This window comes from Typha latifolia, chromosome 12 (genome assembly GCF_019914945.1).
Source record: "Typha latifolia isolate L0001 chromosome 12, TyphaL0001v2, whole genome shotgun sequence".
Taxonomy (NCBI): Eukaryota; Viridiplantae; Streptophyta; class Magnoliopsida; order Poales; family Typhaceae; genus Typha; species Typha latifolia.
In genome coordinates this window covers 7,918,865-7,933,827 of record NC_133097.1, presented here as the reverse complement: position 1 = coordinate 7,933,827, position 14,963 = coordinate 7,918,865, and the positions used below count along the sequence as shown (strand labels likewise).

Below are 14,963 nucleotides of genomic sequence, written 5' to 3'. Positions count from 1 at the left end.
AACTCACATTAGCTTGCTTATTACTTACTCTGTTCAAGGTTGAGGTACTTGAAGTTTTATGTTTAGTAATATTTTTACACCATTTTTTCCTTCTTCTTTATATTGATTGATAGAGCTGAGTGATTTGAAAATATTCATCGAGTTCTTGTGTTTAAAACTGAATTGTTGTCATTATACTGTAGCTTACTTAGGATATATATACATACCATCTTCCTTCTCAACCTACTTTGCCACTCCTGCAACTTGGTGTAAGATCTACCGAAAGGGCGAGAAAAAGATGATGGACAACTTGTGGCATTTCCGATGCTTCATCGCCTGCGCCGGCACGTCGAAAACCTAATGATGAGAACTACAACTTGAACCATCTACAGTGTATATAGTTGGGCACTGCCATGAAAGATGGCCTCTGTTACAGGCCGACAAGAGCATGCAGACTTTGCCTAAAGACTAAAGTGAGATTCCAAAGAGTAAGTAGTGAGATATTTCTCTAGGGTTTGCTATTCCCCTTCTATAGCCTTCTAAAGCAAGTGTACTTAGTTCTTTTGATTGGCCTACATGTGGAATGGATGAATAAGATCTAATGTAGCAGTTGTCCTTGGCGAAGAGATAGTTTAGAGTATAGTTTGGTAGTGCAATAGGCATCAGTCCCCTTCTATATTTTAACTGGAAAGGAGATATATAGCTAGCCTTCATATATATTATTATTCTTTTATCTTTTCCACGATTGAATTTATATATAGTTTTGTAGAAATCCAGATGCTAGCCTTTCTGTCCAATTTGGCACTACTATAAATTAGCCTAGCATTTCTTATGATTTGTTCTAAGTCTCATCCAATGTTTTTCTCTAAGCCAGCAAGAGTACTTTGGTAATTTTAGAAAATATGATTACCTTTTTCTTGGGGACCGTAATATTAGGGTGTTATATGATGGTAATTAGAGTATTAATTAGATATTTTTCTTGTAAAAGACTGGACTACTTTTAGAAGAAATGATAAGATATCTAGCAAGATTTTTGAAAATATTCTATTTATTAAAATTCATCTTCCTTTTTAATTAAGCTCAATCACTCTATTGCATCCTAGTGTTACAAGTTGTAACTGTTCATCCATGTGATAAATAATTTTTAAGTAGATTTTATATATGCATCAAAGCTATATTCGAATATAATCATGCAAAGCTAAATTCCTAATATTAGGGAGTGAGTTATCATGAAGGAACCAGAATAATTAACTAAATAAATTAAGTATCTTAGCCTATAGAGTGGTGAAGTGATCACTATAATTTGTCCCAGCGTAGCTAGCAAAAATATTCCAAAAGCCTCATTATATGGCAATCCCCTGACCCTTTTTCCTCTCTCCTTTGACCAAGGAATCTTGTCTACTTATATTACTTGAATATATAACCACTAAAGTGAGTTTTTTTTATACGGTTAATTTATAGTCTGCTCCTATAGTCCTACGATTTAGCCTAATTTTAACTTAAATCAATGTATTTTAAATTTAATTATTTAATTGGCCTGGACTAAATTATAATAGTTAGTCAACAGTTAAAGAGTATGTTAAAAAAAACTTAATTACCCCTATAATAGTATAGTCTGATTTGATAATAATAGGGATAGAGAGTTAGATGCTTAAGTTTATACTATGAAAGTGTAAGTTAAAATCGGACCAAATTTATCCGTTTTGATATATAAAGGAGAATGAAAATTATTAGTTTACTATATTTGCACCCACCAAGCAATTGAGCAACTCAATTCAAACACACCTTCTTCCATCGACAAAGGAAATTTAGTTTTTCAAAGACACCCACTTCAAAAAGATTATAAAGAAGAGCTTGGATTGGGTACTAAAATAGAATAGTAACAGCCACTTAAGCATTATATGGAAGAAACTAGGAAGAAGGCAATTCCAATCCTCTCTCGCCTGCTGCTGCTACTACTAGTTTGAGCACTACTCTCTCTCTCTCTCTCTCTAACTTTGGGAGAAGACATCAGCAAAGTTGGCCCAGATACCTTCAGAGTTGTAGAACTCTTCTTCCTCGTCTGTCACCAATGGAGCCTCCATTGGCCTCCACCATTCTTCATTGTCTTCAAGAATACCGTTATAACTACGACATTCATAATTATGGCTATTCTCCACGACCTCTGCTTCTCCATTCCTCGCAAATCTTCCCCTCACTCTCGGGCGGCTATCCGCCAATGTCTTCCTGCATGCATACTACGAAGGAGAACACCAGTAATTTATCTAATTATAAACGTCTAATGTAAACTATAATTCGAGCTTATACCCATTAAAAAGAATAATATATATTATTGATATGTACGTTTAGAACTCAATAACTTTTTTTTATTCTCTTACTTTTTAATATTATGATACGATGAGAAGTCCATTCTATTCTCTGTGCACGTGCAGTATTAGAGGCTGCATAAGTTCCCGGGTTTAAGTAACAATTTAGATACGTACAGTGATTTTCTTGTGGAAGTTCCTTTGGCGGCGCTTGCAGCGATACCTCTCGATCCTCTCCTTCCTCTCCTCCGCGCTGTAACGCCCGACCCTTCCGGCGACTGCTCCTCTTTCCAGGATACAACTCTCGCCGGAAGCCACCAACCCGTTGATCCCCTGTTTCCAGATTAGACAAATGGAGCCAAAGGTTCGATCTTCTCAGCGATGCACGGATCAAAATGGGATTTTGGGACACGGGCAAGTCAAAAGGAGCTATTTTTTAGTACCTGGAGGTCGCCGGTGCTCGAGACACGCCTCATGGGAGAAGCGGAGTTGGGTCCAGTGTACTCGCAAGAGGAGGAGGGGTTGGGAAAGTGGAGGGAGGATGGAAGGGAGGAGGAGAAGCAGAGAGAGCGGAACGAGGCGTAGCCATTACTAGGGCTGTTGGGCACTGTTAGTGGAATGGCGGAGTAGTTTAACGGGAGGTCAAACAGAGGCTCTTCGTATGAGGAGGAGGAGGAGGAGTGGTGGAACATTGCGAAGCTTTTGGAGTGGTGAGGGGGAGCGGAGGGTGGAGGGGGGATTTTATGGCAATTTTTGGGGGCCGAAAAGGTGTGAGCCAGGGAGGTAAAAGAGCCAACAAATTGACACGTGTGCAGCGAGAGCTGGGTCTTTTGTCAACCAAGCGGGCCCCATATTTGGATTCTGTGAGCTGGCAAGGAGGATCCGAATCTATGGTTGAGCACCTCGGTTGACATTACTCAAGAGAGTTCAAAAGGAGAGGAAAATTACCGATGAGAGTATGAGACTTAGCTTTTTCTTCGTTATAGATCATATTTGAAATGATCCGTCCGTAGGATAATTATAAAAATTTAGGTATAGAGAACTCACGAGATAGGGTTATAATGACTTTGATTTCATATCAATGATGGAAAGATATAATTAAAATAGTAGAGCAAAACGAGGCAGAATACTAAATATCCAACGTTGCGACGGTTGTCGGAGGGTGGAGGACGACAAGGGCAGTGGTGGACGGCAGTAGGATAAAGTGGCTGCTGGATGTGATAATGACTATAAAGTGAAGGTAGAATTAGAGTCTCTAACTAAATATATTTTTAAAAAGATAAGGACGATTTAACGACTACAGTAAAAGATAAGGACTATAAGTTAAATAAATTTAACTTAACTCAATATTAATTATATTCTATTTTATCCTTTGAATATTTTTTAAAAATTGCGCATAGCTAAATTAGTTAACTAATAAATTTTAACCTAATAAGACTCTAATTAAAGTAAATAAGTAGATGAGATAATTAGACTCAATACATTGAGCCCAATCTCTCTTTGATGTGATCCGATCTCTGACCCGATTCGCATCGTTCTTTAAAATAATTTTTGCATATAATACTCTATGTTTAAATGGTATTGTGCAAGTAAATTAGTTGCATTTGGTTAGTTTAGCTTTTTTTAGAGTAGTATAAACATGGTAGGTTTCTTATTTAACCATTAAGTAAGGTGTGATTAGCAAATAGTAATAATATGTCCGGGGTGTTGCTAGAAGAAAAAGGACCACCTCAAACATGGGAGCTGGGGGGGGTGGGGTGGGGGGCAGGAGAAGGTGCTGGTTATTTGGTCGGATAATGGTATATTTGAGCTATCACTACTAAAATTTTTAAGCCATATCTAAAAAAAAACATTCGAGCACCTAAATAGGGATGTGTACATTCTCAACTTCCATTTGACTGCACAGGATAAAGAGGCTCGAACCACTTGCCTCATGAAGTAAAAGAGAGGAATCCATGAAGCAAATTTAGAACAGGAGCGTTGAGGTGGCAAACTTAGGGACTAACAAGCATAAATGCCTAATCATTAATACAAGAATGATTGTCAAACTTCCTAAAGTTGAATGAGAATAAATTTGAGCAGCTAGAGATATCTAGCAATCAACACTTGTCTTGTTTTTTTTTTTTTAATACTTGAAATCTCCTTAAAAAGGCCTTTTATATATTTCCCTTCTTTTTCCCATGACTGATCAACAAGTGTTCTAGCAATCAATAGGTCTTAAGTCTTAACCATTGTCAGCATGATCTCATGTATAAGTCTGATTACCCGAAGTATTTTGTGCAAAGTAAACAGAAGTTAGAATGCTAGATTCCAAGGAAATCTGTTTGGCATACAATTGAAGACATTAGACAATGACCCAGAATCTAACTAGCCTCATCTATGAAGTCCAGTAGTTTTTAGATCACTGTATTGTTTCTGCAGTGCTGGATTCATGCATGAAAATATCGATGGCTTCTTAGGCTTTGTGCCGAACAAGAAAGTCCGCAGCGGTACGCGAGTCTTGGTTGATAAATACCTGAAGTGGTGGTGCTGACCCCTCGATCCAGACAATTCGAACTTCTCGTGGAGCTTCAGAGCCTTTCCAACCTCCACTTGCAGGCCTCTCACATGATCCAATCCTGCTTGCAGCTCTTTTGCAACTTTGTTGTTCTCTTGCTGCATGTTGAGAACCTCTCCCTGGAATTTGGCAGCCTGATAAGGAGTGAACTGCACCTCACTTTCACTCATCTTTGACACATTTGATATCTCCTCTTGTATACTGCACATTGATGAGAACCTGCTCTGCAATTCTTGTTTCAGAATCACATTCTTTTCAAGCCAAACTTGGAGCTCAGTGTTCAATTCTTTAAGCTTCTTCTCAGCTGAGGTTGATTCCTCTTTTCCTGTATGCTCTCCACTGGCCACAGAAGAGACACTGCCCTCCTGCGTTTTGAAATCCTTCAGCTTCTCCATTTGAGCTTCTAGATCCTTAAATGTTGTTTGAAAATTCTGAATTTGGTGGTATGATGTGCTGAACCTCAACCAGAAGTCCAAGTTTTCGTCCAGTACTGTGTCAATGTCTGCTCTGAATTTTTCCTCTATGGGTGAAGTGGCATGCAGTTCTTTGACTTGGCTTAGCTTGATCTCTTCTTCTGCCTGTACGAGCTCTTCAGATTTTGAGTTTTGAGGTACATTTAGATTAACAGTGGCCTGCAAAGAACTAAGTATCTTCCTTAGAGATTTAATCTCCTTGTCTTTCATGGCATTGACACTTTTCAGTTCCTTCACCTGTGTCATTGTCTCAGAGTGATATTCTTGGTTCTTCTTCTCAATTTCTGAAAGCATTTTCTTTGTATCCTTGTAATTTCGCAATATGGATGTGTACTCTGCTAATAAGATCTTTTCTCTGCCTTCCAATCCATTTAGCAACAACTGCCGCCACCGTGCATTATAATCAATCTCTTCGAGCTTTGTTTGTGCCTCACTACTGGTATTGTTGCATATCTCAGATGATTCCATCTCGTCAACGTTGCGTTCTTGTCTTGATTCCTCTTGAAGCAGTTCTGAAAGAGTTCCGACCTTAGGAACTGTCTGATTCTTCTGAGCCTCTGCTTTGATAATGTTGTCTATTGGATCTTGGGATGAATCTTCTTGGTTTGGGTGCGTTGGGGACTGCAATTTCTCCGAGAGATCATTAAGGCTATAGCATGCTTCAGCTAAATGTGCTTGAAGTGTGCCTTTGTCATCTTGCACACACTTATCAAGATGTTGAATTCTTTGCAACTCCTCTTCTGCTTGAGTTAATCTTTTAGTTAACACAGCAGAGTCACCAATCAAAGCAATCTTGTCTTCCTCCAAGTTGCGCAGGGACTTTTGGACCTCATCTGTTTCAGACCTCAGTCTCTTTATCTGTGCATTCTGTGAAGAAACTGTGAGCTCTAAGTTGATGACCTTATCTACTACCTCATCAATCTTCTCTGCTAATTCTATCACTGTTGTCTCAGAGCTCAATTCAAAGTGCTCCTTGACCTTTTGACATATAGATTGTAGTTCCAATCTATCTTCTTTCAGACCAAAATCATTCCCCTTCTCATTTGTCGTGTTAGAACTTGACTCTACATTGTGATCAGAAATCTCATTTTCCATGTGAGATCTATCAGACTCGCCCTTGAGAACCTTTAGCTTCTGCTTAGCATCCTTGATTCTTTCTGACTCTATTCTTGCCTCTTCTGATGATTTCTTTTGTTGCTCCTGCAAGTTAACCAAAGTATCCTCGCAAGATTTGATCGCTCTTGCAGCCATCAGGGCTCGAGCTTCATCGTCTTCGATGACCGTGCTGGCACTGAAGGCATCTTGCAGTAGACAAATGTCTTCTTGCTTCTCAGTTACCTGCCTCTCAATGTCCCAGTATTTAGCTAAGCCGCTTTCGTAAGAGCTCTTTACGAATTCCTTCTCAGTTTGCAGCACTAAAATTTCCTTCTGCAGCCTGTCAATCTCTTCCTGTGCCTTCTCCTTGCTGATCTGAGAGCTGATCTTTCTGTGTGCCTTCCTCAAGGGAAGGCTTGTTTCGCTGCTCTCATTTTTTAAGCTCAACTGTGAGAATTCTGCGGTATGAAACTTTCCGGGAGTAATTGATGTTATTGCTTTTGGAGAGCCATCTTCTTCCTCGTCTTGCATTGCAAACTGAACTTGGTCAGGGAATGCAGTTGCTATGGTGTGGTTGGCTTTGTGTAGCTCTCCTGATATCCTGTCATACCTATCGGCCAATGCTCTGTAAGATCTGTATGCCTCTTCGACAAAGTTTATCAACTCCGGTCTCCGCCTGAAGTACAATTCCGCCTTCTTAGCAAAGCTGTCAGCATCCTCTTCTATGAGCTTGATCATGGATTTCACCTTCTCCTCCATCTCTGCCAACAAATCTTTTTTTTTAATACTAGCTTAAAGCCATTATCAAAAGTAGTTAACAAACATGACCCAATGCACTCAAAAATATATTTATGCATCATACTAATGAAGATATAGGAACTTGACAAGCAACATTAGGTAAAGACCTAAAGAGTTTTATATATTGACAGGAGTAACACCTATCAAAGAAGTTATAAAAGTTCTACTAAGGAACAAGATTTTCCTCCAAGCATTTCACATTCACATTGGATATCTAAGAAACAGCCATCTTTAGAAGAATCATAATGCTGTTGCATCTTATTCATTCCATTCCATGTTGAACAAATCAAACAATATAAACTATTAACCTTCGAGGTTGTTATCCAGCCATTTCGACTGCTTGGTCCTGATGTGGCTAGCCCACCACCATGAGTAAGCATTGCTTGCAGCTCTCTGCAGCATCTTTGTCGTCGTGGTCGTCTTCCTCCTTCCCCCCCTCTCGTTTCACTGCGTCTCTCTCTTCCTCTCCAACTCCTAACCCTTTAGCCCCATTAGAGAGGGAATAAGGGGAGTTGGAAGAGGAGGAAGAGGAGGAAGAGGAGATTACCATGACAGGGTTTGGTAATTTTAGGTGTAGGGATTATAAGGCAATTGGTGTGAGAGGACGGGGATTTTCCCGCAAGACGAGGATTAACGTGTGGGAGGAGCGCGCGAATAGGAGTGGCCGGGAACGGCTATGGATATTGCAACTCTGTCTCTGTTTCACTTGAGATGGATCAAATTGGCCATCAGTTGTAGCTCAATCAACCATCAATTTGATTGAACCCAAATGGGATAAGGTCGTGGGCTTGATCTTGTAGACTAATTACATTGGTATAATCAAATTTGATCGACATTTTTCTGTGTGTGTGTGGATATGGATCCTCATAAATGAGGGCGAGATTACATAGCGTGGGTTGATCTTGAGTAACAATTCGAAAGATTTTGGATATATGATAATATATTGATCAGGTGTGTCTTATAGTTTTGATGTCCACGGCTGAGAATACAAAGAGTTCTAGAATTTGAGCGAGTGCAAGTAAAATTATAGGATGCGTGTAATTAATGTGTTTGCATGTATTCAATGGTACACCCAAACTGACTCACATGAGACCATTTTGACTGAATCCCAAACCGATGAGTATGAAAATGTTTGGAATGCATTTGAGGGCTGTTCAAACATCTTTTATGTCAACCCTGAAATCGCTACATGTCGTTTGTGTATTAAATCCAAAATCTTGACATCCTTTTATTGTGTTCATACCCAAAAAAAAGCCAAGTATATTAAAATGAATTTTGTATATGAATTGCAACGGTGTATATCTTTCATTTAGAGATGGTCATCGGGTCAATCCAAACTTGCATAGGTTTCAGTTCAGCCCAACCCGAACACAAGATAGTAATGAGCAGTACAAACTAAGCCTTTGCCCTCCTCAAAAGCTCAATTAGCTATGCCCATTTATGGCTTGACCCATTATGCATATTTATTCCTATGATTTTTTAGTCTTGAATATTTAGTAAATTCAATACCAATATGTAAATATGTTTATATGAAAGATAATTAAAATATCTTTATAGAGGCTTATTATGCTCGGTTGATGAGATATTATATATATTTTAAAATTCAGCCTATTATGTTAGGCCCATTATACTCGGCCTAATCCTAACATCTCATGAGTTAATAGACTATAAGGGGCTATAATGTTCTAGTTGTCTTGAATTCTATCGATCTAAGTAATTGATGTGTCAAGTCATAAACAATTATTTAAGTTCGATCGACTTGAAAAATCTAACCCAAACTCAGCCCAACCCATGATGATCATTTCAAACCCTAGGCGGGAATCTTGTGCATCACTTGTCATTTTTATCTTTTTCCTTTAGAAGTTTGTCCCACCATTGTTTAAAACAGATAATGTTTAGAAGCATTAAGAATGACAATTTCCAATACTAGACGTTGAAGATTTTCTCAAAGCATTTTGCATATGATTGTTGTGCTCTTGCATATCCGGAAGCAAATATATTTATTTCATTCTTGATGCTGCTCTGGCATCACAGTAAGGAAACCGTATCTAATTGGAGAGGATAAGGTTGGTGCATCAGCACTATCCCAAGTGGATGGGGTTAAATTATTATTATTATTATTTTTTAAAGCAAACACTAACGACTCTTCCCCTTAATTTAATTGAAGCAAGTTCTCTGCACTCTCAGCCGCAGGAACTTGATACATCCAGTGACGTAGCCAATGAAGAGCTGCCAACTTCCTGCTATAGTAGTTTCCAACCAATCTGGAAGCAGAAAATCCGATCCATTAATGACTATCGGATCTGCCTCGTGGACCCGGAAAATCGTTGTCCTAGGTTAGACGGGCATTTGTATGGACCGGCAAGTTAAGATTTCAACACGTGGAGAAATCTATGCCGTCCAGGTCATCCGCTATGCCACCTCGCTCACGCCCTCACTCTGACGTGTACTTTGTCGCATTCGCATGCCTTTTCTGATGCAGTTGAAGCCCGAAATTGTAATTTAATTAGCTTCTATCTTCTACTTTTTTTTTTCTTTAGAAGGCAAAGTGGGTCCCATTGCCAAGCGGGAGATATATAAGCTCTTTGGGAGGGTAGAGATGGGAGGAGCTCACGGTGACGGTGGCGACGGATCGCGTGCGCCGAAGAGGAGTAAGGTAACGGCGGAGATGGAAATGAAGGAGGAGGAGAAGGCGGTGGTGGTGGAGAGGAGAGCGTACGCGAGGGCGGGGCTTCTCGGGAACCCTAGCGATGTCTACTTCGGGAAGGCAATCTCATTCTTGATCGAGAACTTCTGGGCCTCCGTCAAGCTCCAGCCGTCGAGGGATCTCGTGATCCAGCCGCACCCCAAGCATGATCTCGTCGCGTTCGATTCGATCCACCAGCTGGTTATCGTCTCTCTGTGCTTCTATCTTATTTCCGATCTTTTGATTTATCGTTTGTGTTATTCAGTTGAATTATACTGCATTTTGTGGGATCTATTTATTTCTTCGCTTTGGAGATTAGTTGGAAGCCGAGATGTTGAGTCTTGATGCTGAATTCTCGTTGTTTCGTCTTTTGGACTACAAAAATATATGGAATGTGAACATAACATAATTTTTTGTTTGCTGAAGTTAGACTTTTTTTCCATTTAATTTTATTTTCTGATCATGTAATTTCACGTGAAATGCTGTTTTATGATTTGGTCGATTCTCTGATACATTTGCAGATTAGAAAAATGAAATTTTTGGTAGATCAAGATATAGGAAATCTTATTACGTAATATCTCCAATTTTGGATGAAAGATAATTGACAAGCAAAAGTTTGAGCGTCAGGTGAAGAGGATTTGTCAGAAGCTATTTGCTAATAAAATTGGACCTTTAACAGGGGAAGAACTCCCTCAGAGCGGGGGAAAAAATTCAGGGGAAGAACTCCCTCAGAGAGGGAATAAAAATTCAGGGGAAGAACAGAGTTAGCTAATATAATGCAAAAAAGGAGTTATTTTTTCTTACTTCTGGAATATGCATACTATGTGGTGGCTAGTAAGAATTAGAAGTTTGTACATCTATGATTTTATATAAATGAGCATTTATAAACAGGCAGTTTATGAACAAAGAATGAAAGTTTGGTAGCTTTATAATTTGTACATATTTGTGTGGTAAAGAAATTTATCAAACTCCTAGCTGTGAGTAGAGATGGACAGAGAATAGAAAGAGTCCTGAAGAGTGAAGATAACTGATACTTCAACTCATATTTCATGTTAGTTATACTTTATATGAGCAAGATTGTGAGCTTTAGACCGTCAGTGGAATTAAAAGTCATTTTTCCTTTCCTATTTTTAAGTTTATAATAAAGAAACATGCTAGAAAATGGAACTTTATATGTTTGCTTATTTTAATGTAAGATAGTATAATAAATAATATTTTATTTCTGTAGTTTTTTTATTTGTTTTATGTGAATAATTTTGCTTGTTCTGATGATTGCTGTGTAGAGTCATCACTCTTATTCCAGGTCTGACATATGGTTATGATCGTAATTTCTTAGGTTAATCGTTTGCAAAGTGAAGGATATTATGGAGGTGTTCGCTTGCTAATGGCAATCTGTAAGGTTTTCTACAAGCACTGTACAGAAAATAAAATCGAGTTAAAAGCGGGAAACTTCACCTTATCATATGATACTAATATACCTCGGCAGGTGAAGCTTTGGACCTCTAATATATTGTTCTAAAATACTCTTATACCTTTTGGCAGGCACCATATGATGTTTTTTCTTTTGTGCGGTACTCAATATCTACTTCCTTATGCACAACTTTGACTCTGCATATCTCTTGCTGAGAGTACCAGTGGCAATCATAAGCTATTTAAAGTTCAAGAGCATAAATTATAGAACTAGTAAATTTTCTTTTCCTGAATATTTAAATTTGCATGATTGTTTCTTTTCTGTTATGTCAATGTATATAAACAATATTTTGGCAATAATAGAATCACATTTTGGCCAATTGTCATCCTTTTTTGCTTTTCAATCTTGGCGTGGTGCATTTATATTTCTTTTAATATATTAATTTGTTGAAAATTGAAATATTTCTTCATCAAGTTGGTTGAAGGAATATTTATTCAAGATTTGAGCTTTGCACTGTCTAAGAAAGCACAAGTAGTTTGCTATTGAAACATGCATACTATATGTTTATGATTAAAGGTTCATGCTCTCTTGAAACTTTCAGACAGGGCTGTCTGGTTCCAGTGCTATCGTTTGTGCTGCGTTAAACTGCCTCCTTGATTTCTATGATGTTCGACACCTTATAAAAGTTGAAATCAGGCCCAACCTGATTCTTAGTGCAGAAAAGGAACTTGGTATTGTTGCTGGTCTCCAAGATAGAGTAGCGCAGGTCTATGGAGGCCTTGTTTACATGGTATGGAACATTAAACACTGAAGATTTTAAAGATGAGTCATTTTCATCACACATACTAAATAAATTTATTTATGGTTTTTGTGTTCATTTTTGTTTGCTCAGAAGATACAACTTCCTGTATTCTTACTGCCCCACTGTGAATAAGGGTAACTAACCATTCCTTTTAAGGTTGGCTTTCAGGATTTTAGCAATGAGTATATGGATAAATTGGGGCATGGCATGTATCGACAAATGGATATCACTCTTCTTCCTCCTCTCCATCTCATATATGCTGAGAATCCAAGCGATTCTGGGAAGGTTGGTCTTACGTATTTAATATTTATAAATGTTTCTTTCTTGATAGAGAAAGTAAAGTGTTCCTTCTATCAAATCTATAAGTCATGATATCTGTTATTATTAAATGTACAATCTACATTGTTGGTTTTTTACCTAATAGTTTAAGTTTTTAGGTCAACTGGTTATTTAATATAGTTTTAAGAGTAGTTTTCTAGAGGTCTGGAGTTCAATCTCATTTAGCCCAATTAATTTTTTATTTTTCTGTTATCTATTTTTGTGCGGTGTAGAGGACCGAATCTTTTATTTGTCCATGTGCGATGTATGTGGTTGCATATAAAGAGATGTATTAAAAGTATGATGTACATTGCTAGTTCATTATCTAACACGTGTGTTTTTGAATCAACCGGTTATCTAACATATATGCATTAGATACATGTCTTCGTCAAGATAGTGACCCATTGGTGTTTAGCCTACTGTAATATTAAGGGAAAATTAAAAGAGTTGCAGTCTTTGCACTCAGCAATTCACGGTCTTGAAATGATTGAACATAAACAGTCTTGGAGATGCTATTTCGATGACTTAGAACCTGTTCTAGTGTGGCACTTTTTGCAAGCCTTAACCACCGCAAAGAGTGAAATCCCCGGTACAGTGTGCTGTTTACATGAAGCTATACTTTTGCTAGGATATGGGTTATGTTTATGACTAATTGCTTTTCTCATCTACCTAATATGTAGGTTCACAGCTCTGTCCGGCAGCGCTGGCTAGATGGTGATAAATGTGTAATATCGTCAATGGAAGAAGTGGCTCAGCTAGCATTGGAGGGTCAGAAGGTTATATTGGAAAAAAATTATGCAGAACTAGCAAAGCTAATGAACCGCAACTTCAACCTTCGAAGGCAAGTGAACAATGATTGACTCCAAAAGATCATAAGGATCTTGTTTTACCTTTTTGTCTTTTCTTTGCTTCTGAAGTATGGGCTATCTAGTCAAAAAATTTCAATTTCACATCTCTAATTCTTTCTAAAGGGTATGTCTTGGAACCAATTCTAGAAACACAATTGATTTCATACAGAAAATAATGAAATTCATCTGATCTTATTTTTTTGGAATGAGATAGGAGTTCATTTCACTATGTTCATTGTTTTTTATTATATGCATGAGCTTCAATAAGAATGTAATAAACCAAGGTTAGTTTTGAGATTTGGAAAAATTAACTTGAGTGGCAATTGAGTTCTCCATCCAAATTCGATATCAAATTATTAAATTTCATTACATACACTAGAATTCATCCAAATCCATTAAATTCAATTGAAATTTCATCACTTAAAAGTTCCAAATAACATATTTGGTGAAACTAGAATTCCAAGGCACGAGTTCCATCGATTTAACGATTCCAAATATACTGCATGCTAGGGATTAAGGGTAAAATAAATTATCTAATCGTTTAATGGTACTTGCATCAATCATATGCTCTGGTTCTTATATTTATGAGGTTGCTTAACTAGGGCAGCTCTTTTTATGTAGGCCGTCTAAGGTGATGCCAAATGCATGTGCTTATTCTGTACTATGGCAGATCCGTTTCTTTTTATAAGTTTATCATGCCACATTCACTTGTAGGGGAATTCCTTCAAGTTTCACCTTAAATGTTGTAGTCTTGCAGAATAATCTGTATTATGATTATGAGATGTCCGACATCTATCTTTATTGTTCATACTTGGTGTTACAAATCCATGTACTTATGAAGTCAATTTGTAGTTAGTAGCAAAATTTGGCATCAAATATGGAATATCATGCCCTGCTGGTCTTCATATAGGATGCCTGCATCTTGCCAGCATGATACATGTCAGTGGTCATAAATCTACAATCACATCAGTTTTCAGTAGAATGAACACAAATTTCTTTTTATTCTTCTTTTTACAAGTCCTCTATGTTTTTATGCTTGGCATATTATGCAGCTACTTTGTTTTTGCTTTTTTTCCTCAGTATGAACTAATTGTTTTACTAGCAAATGCTCGTACATTTCTGTTCATATTTTTCTTTCTTGGCCAGACGGATGTTTGGGGATGATGTCCTTGGTTCTCTAAACATAAAGATGGTTGAGGTGGCCAGGAGCGTCGGCGCTGCGTCCAAGTTTACCGGCAGTGGAGGAGCTGTTCTTGCCTTTTGCCCTGAGGGCCCTGCTCAAGCTAAGCTCCTCGAGGATGCCTGCCATGAGGCTGGTTTTTCTATACGACAGATCGCCGTTGTTCCTTCTCTTCTGACTAATGAGGACCTGAAAACATTATCTAGCTCATAAGATTGTAGACTAATGAGGACCTGAAAACATTATCTAGCTCATAAAATTGTAGATGCTCAATCCTGTTACTCTTGTTGTTATCTCTTGTGGAGAACTCCACGAGATGTGGAGTTATTAATTTATTTTCTATACCATCAAGGCTGTTGTGTATTGTATCCATAATTATATCAGGCAATAGATGAAAAAAATAGGTGAGAGAATTAAACGAATTTTCTTATTTGTAGAATGAGATATATGGATGACACGAGACTACGAGAGATAATTTTTTTAAATTCTAAATACAAAATTATAATTTGA

At 37.9% G+C, this 14,963-nt stretch overlaps 3 protein-coding genes across 3 annotated transcripts; 1 reads left to right on the top strand and 2 right to left on the bottom strand.

Annotated features, from left to right (window-relative positions):
- Nucleotides 1-1,870: 1,870 nt before the first annotated feature.
- LOC140798998 (uncharacterized) lies at nucleotides 1,871-2,977 on the bottom strand. The gene is made up of 3 exons (XM_073153093.1): nucleotides 2,729-2,977; nucleotides 2,463-2,618; nucleotides 1,871-2,216 (listed from the first exon to the last, which is right to left on the bottom strand). The coding sequence occupies exons 1-3, from the start codon at nucleotides 2,975-2,977 to the stop codon at nucleotides 1,971-1,973; spliced, it is 651 nt and encodes a 216-aa protein (XP_073009194.1). The 3' UTR covers nucleotides 1,871-1,970.
- A 1,581-nt stretch (nucleotides 2,978-4,558) lies between these two features.
- On the bottom strand, nucleotides 4,559-7,714 carry LOC140799085 (protein NETWORKED 2A-like). The gene is made up of 2 exons (XM_073153228.1): nucleotides 7,517-7,714; nucleotides 4,559-7,171 (listed from the first exon to the last, which is right to left on the bottom strand). Exons 1-2 carry the CDS (start codon nucleotides 7,608-7,610, stop codon nucleotides 4,659-4,661), a joined length of 2,607 nt encoding a protein of 868 aa, XP_073009329.1. The 5' UTR covers nucleotides 7,611-7,714; the 3' UTR covers nucleotides 4,559-4,658.
- A 1,993-nt stretch (nucleotides 7,715-9,707) lies between these two features.
- LOC140798759 (glucuronokinase 1-like) lies at nucleotides 9,708-14,804 on the top strand. The gene is made up of 6 exons (XM_073152790.1): nucleotides 9,708-10,095; nucleotides 11,231-11,380; nucleotides 11,907-12,095; nucleotides 12,276-12,392; nucleotides 13,106-13,266; nucleotides 14,420-14,804. The coding sequence occupies exons 1-6, from the start codon at nucleotides 9,808-9,810 to the stop codon at nucleotides 14,664-14,666; spliced, it is 1,152 nt and encodes a 383-aa protein (XP_073008891.1). The 5' UTR covers nucleotides 9,708-9,807; the 3' UTR covers nucleotides 14,667-14,804.
- Nucleotides 14,805-14,963: the final 159 nt, after the last annotated feature.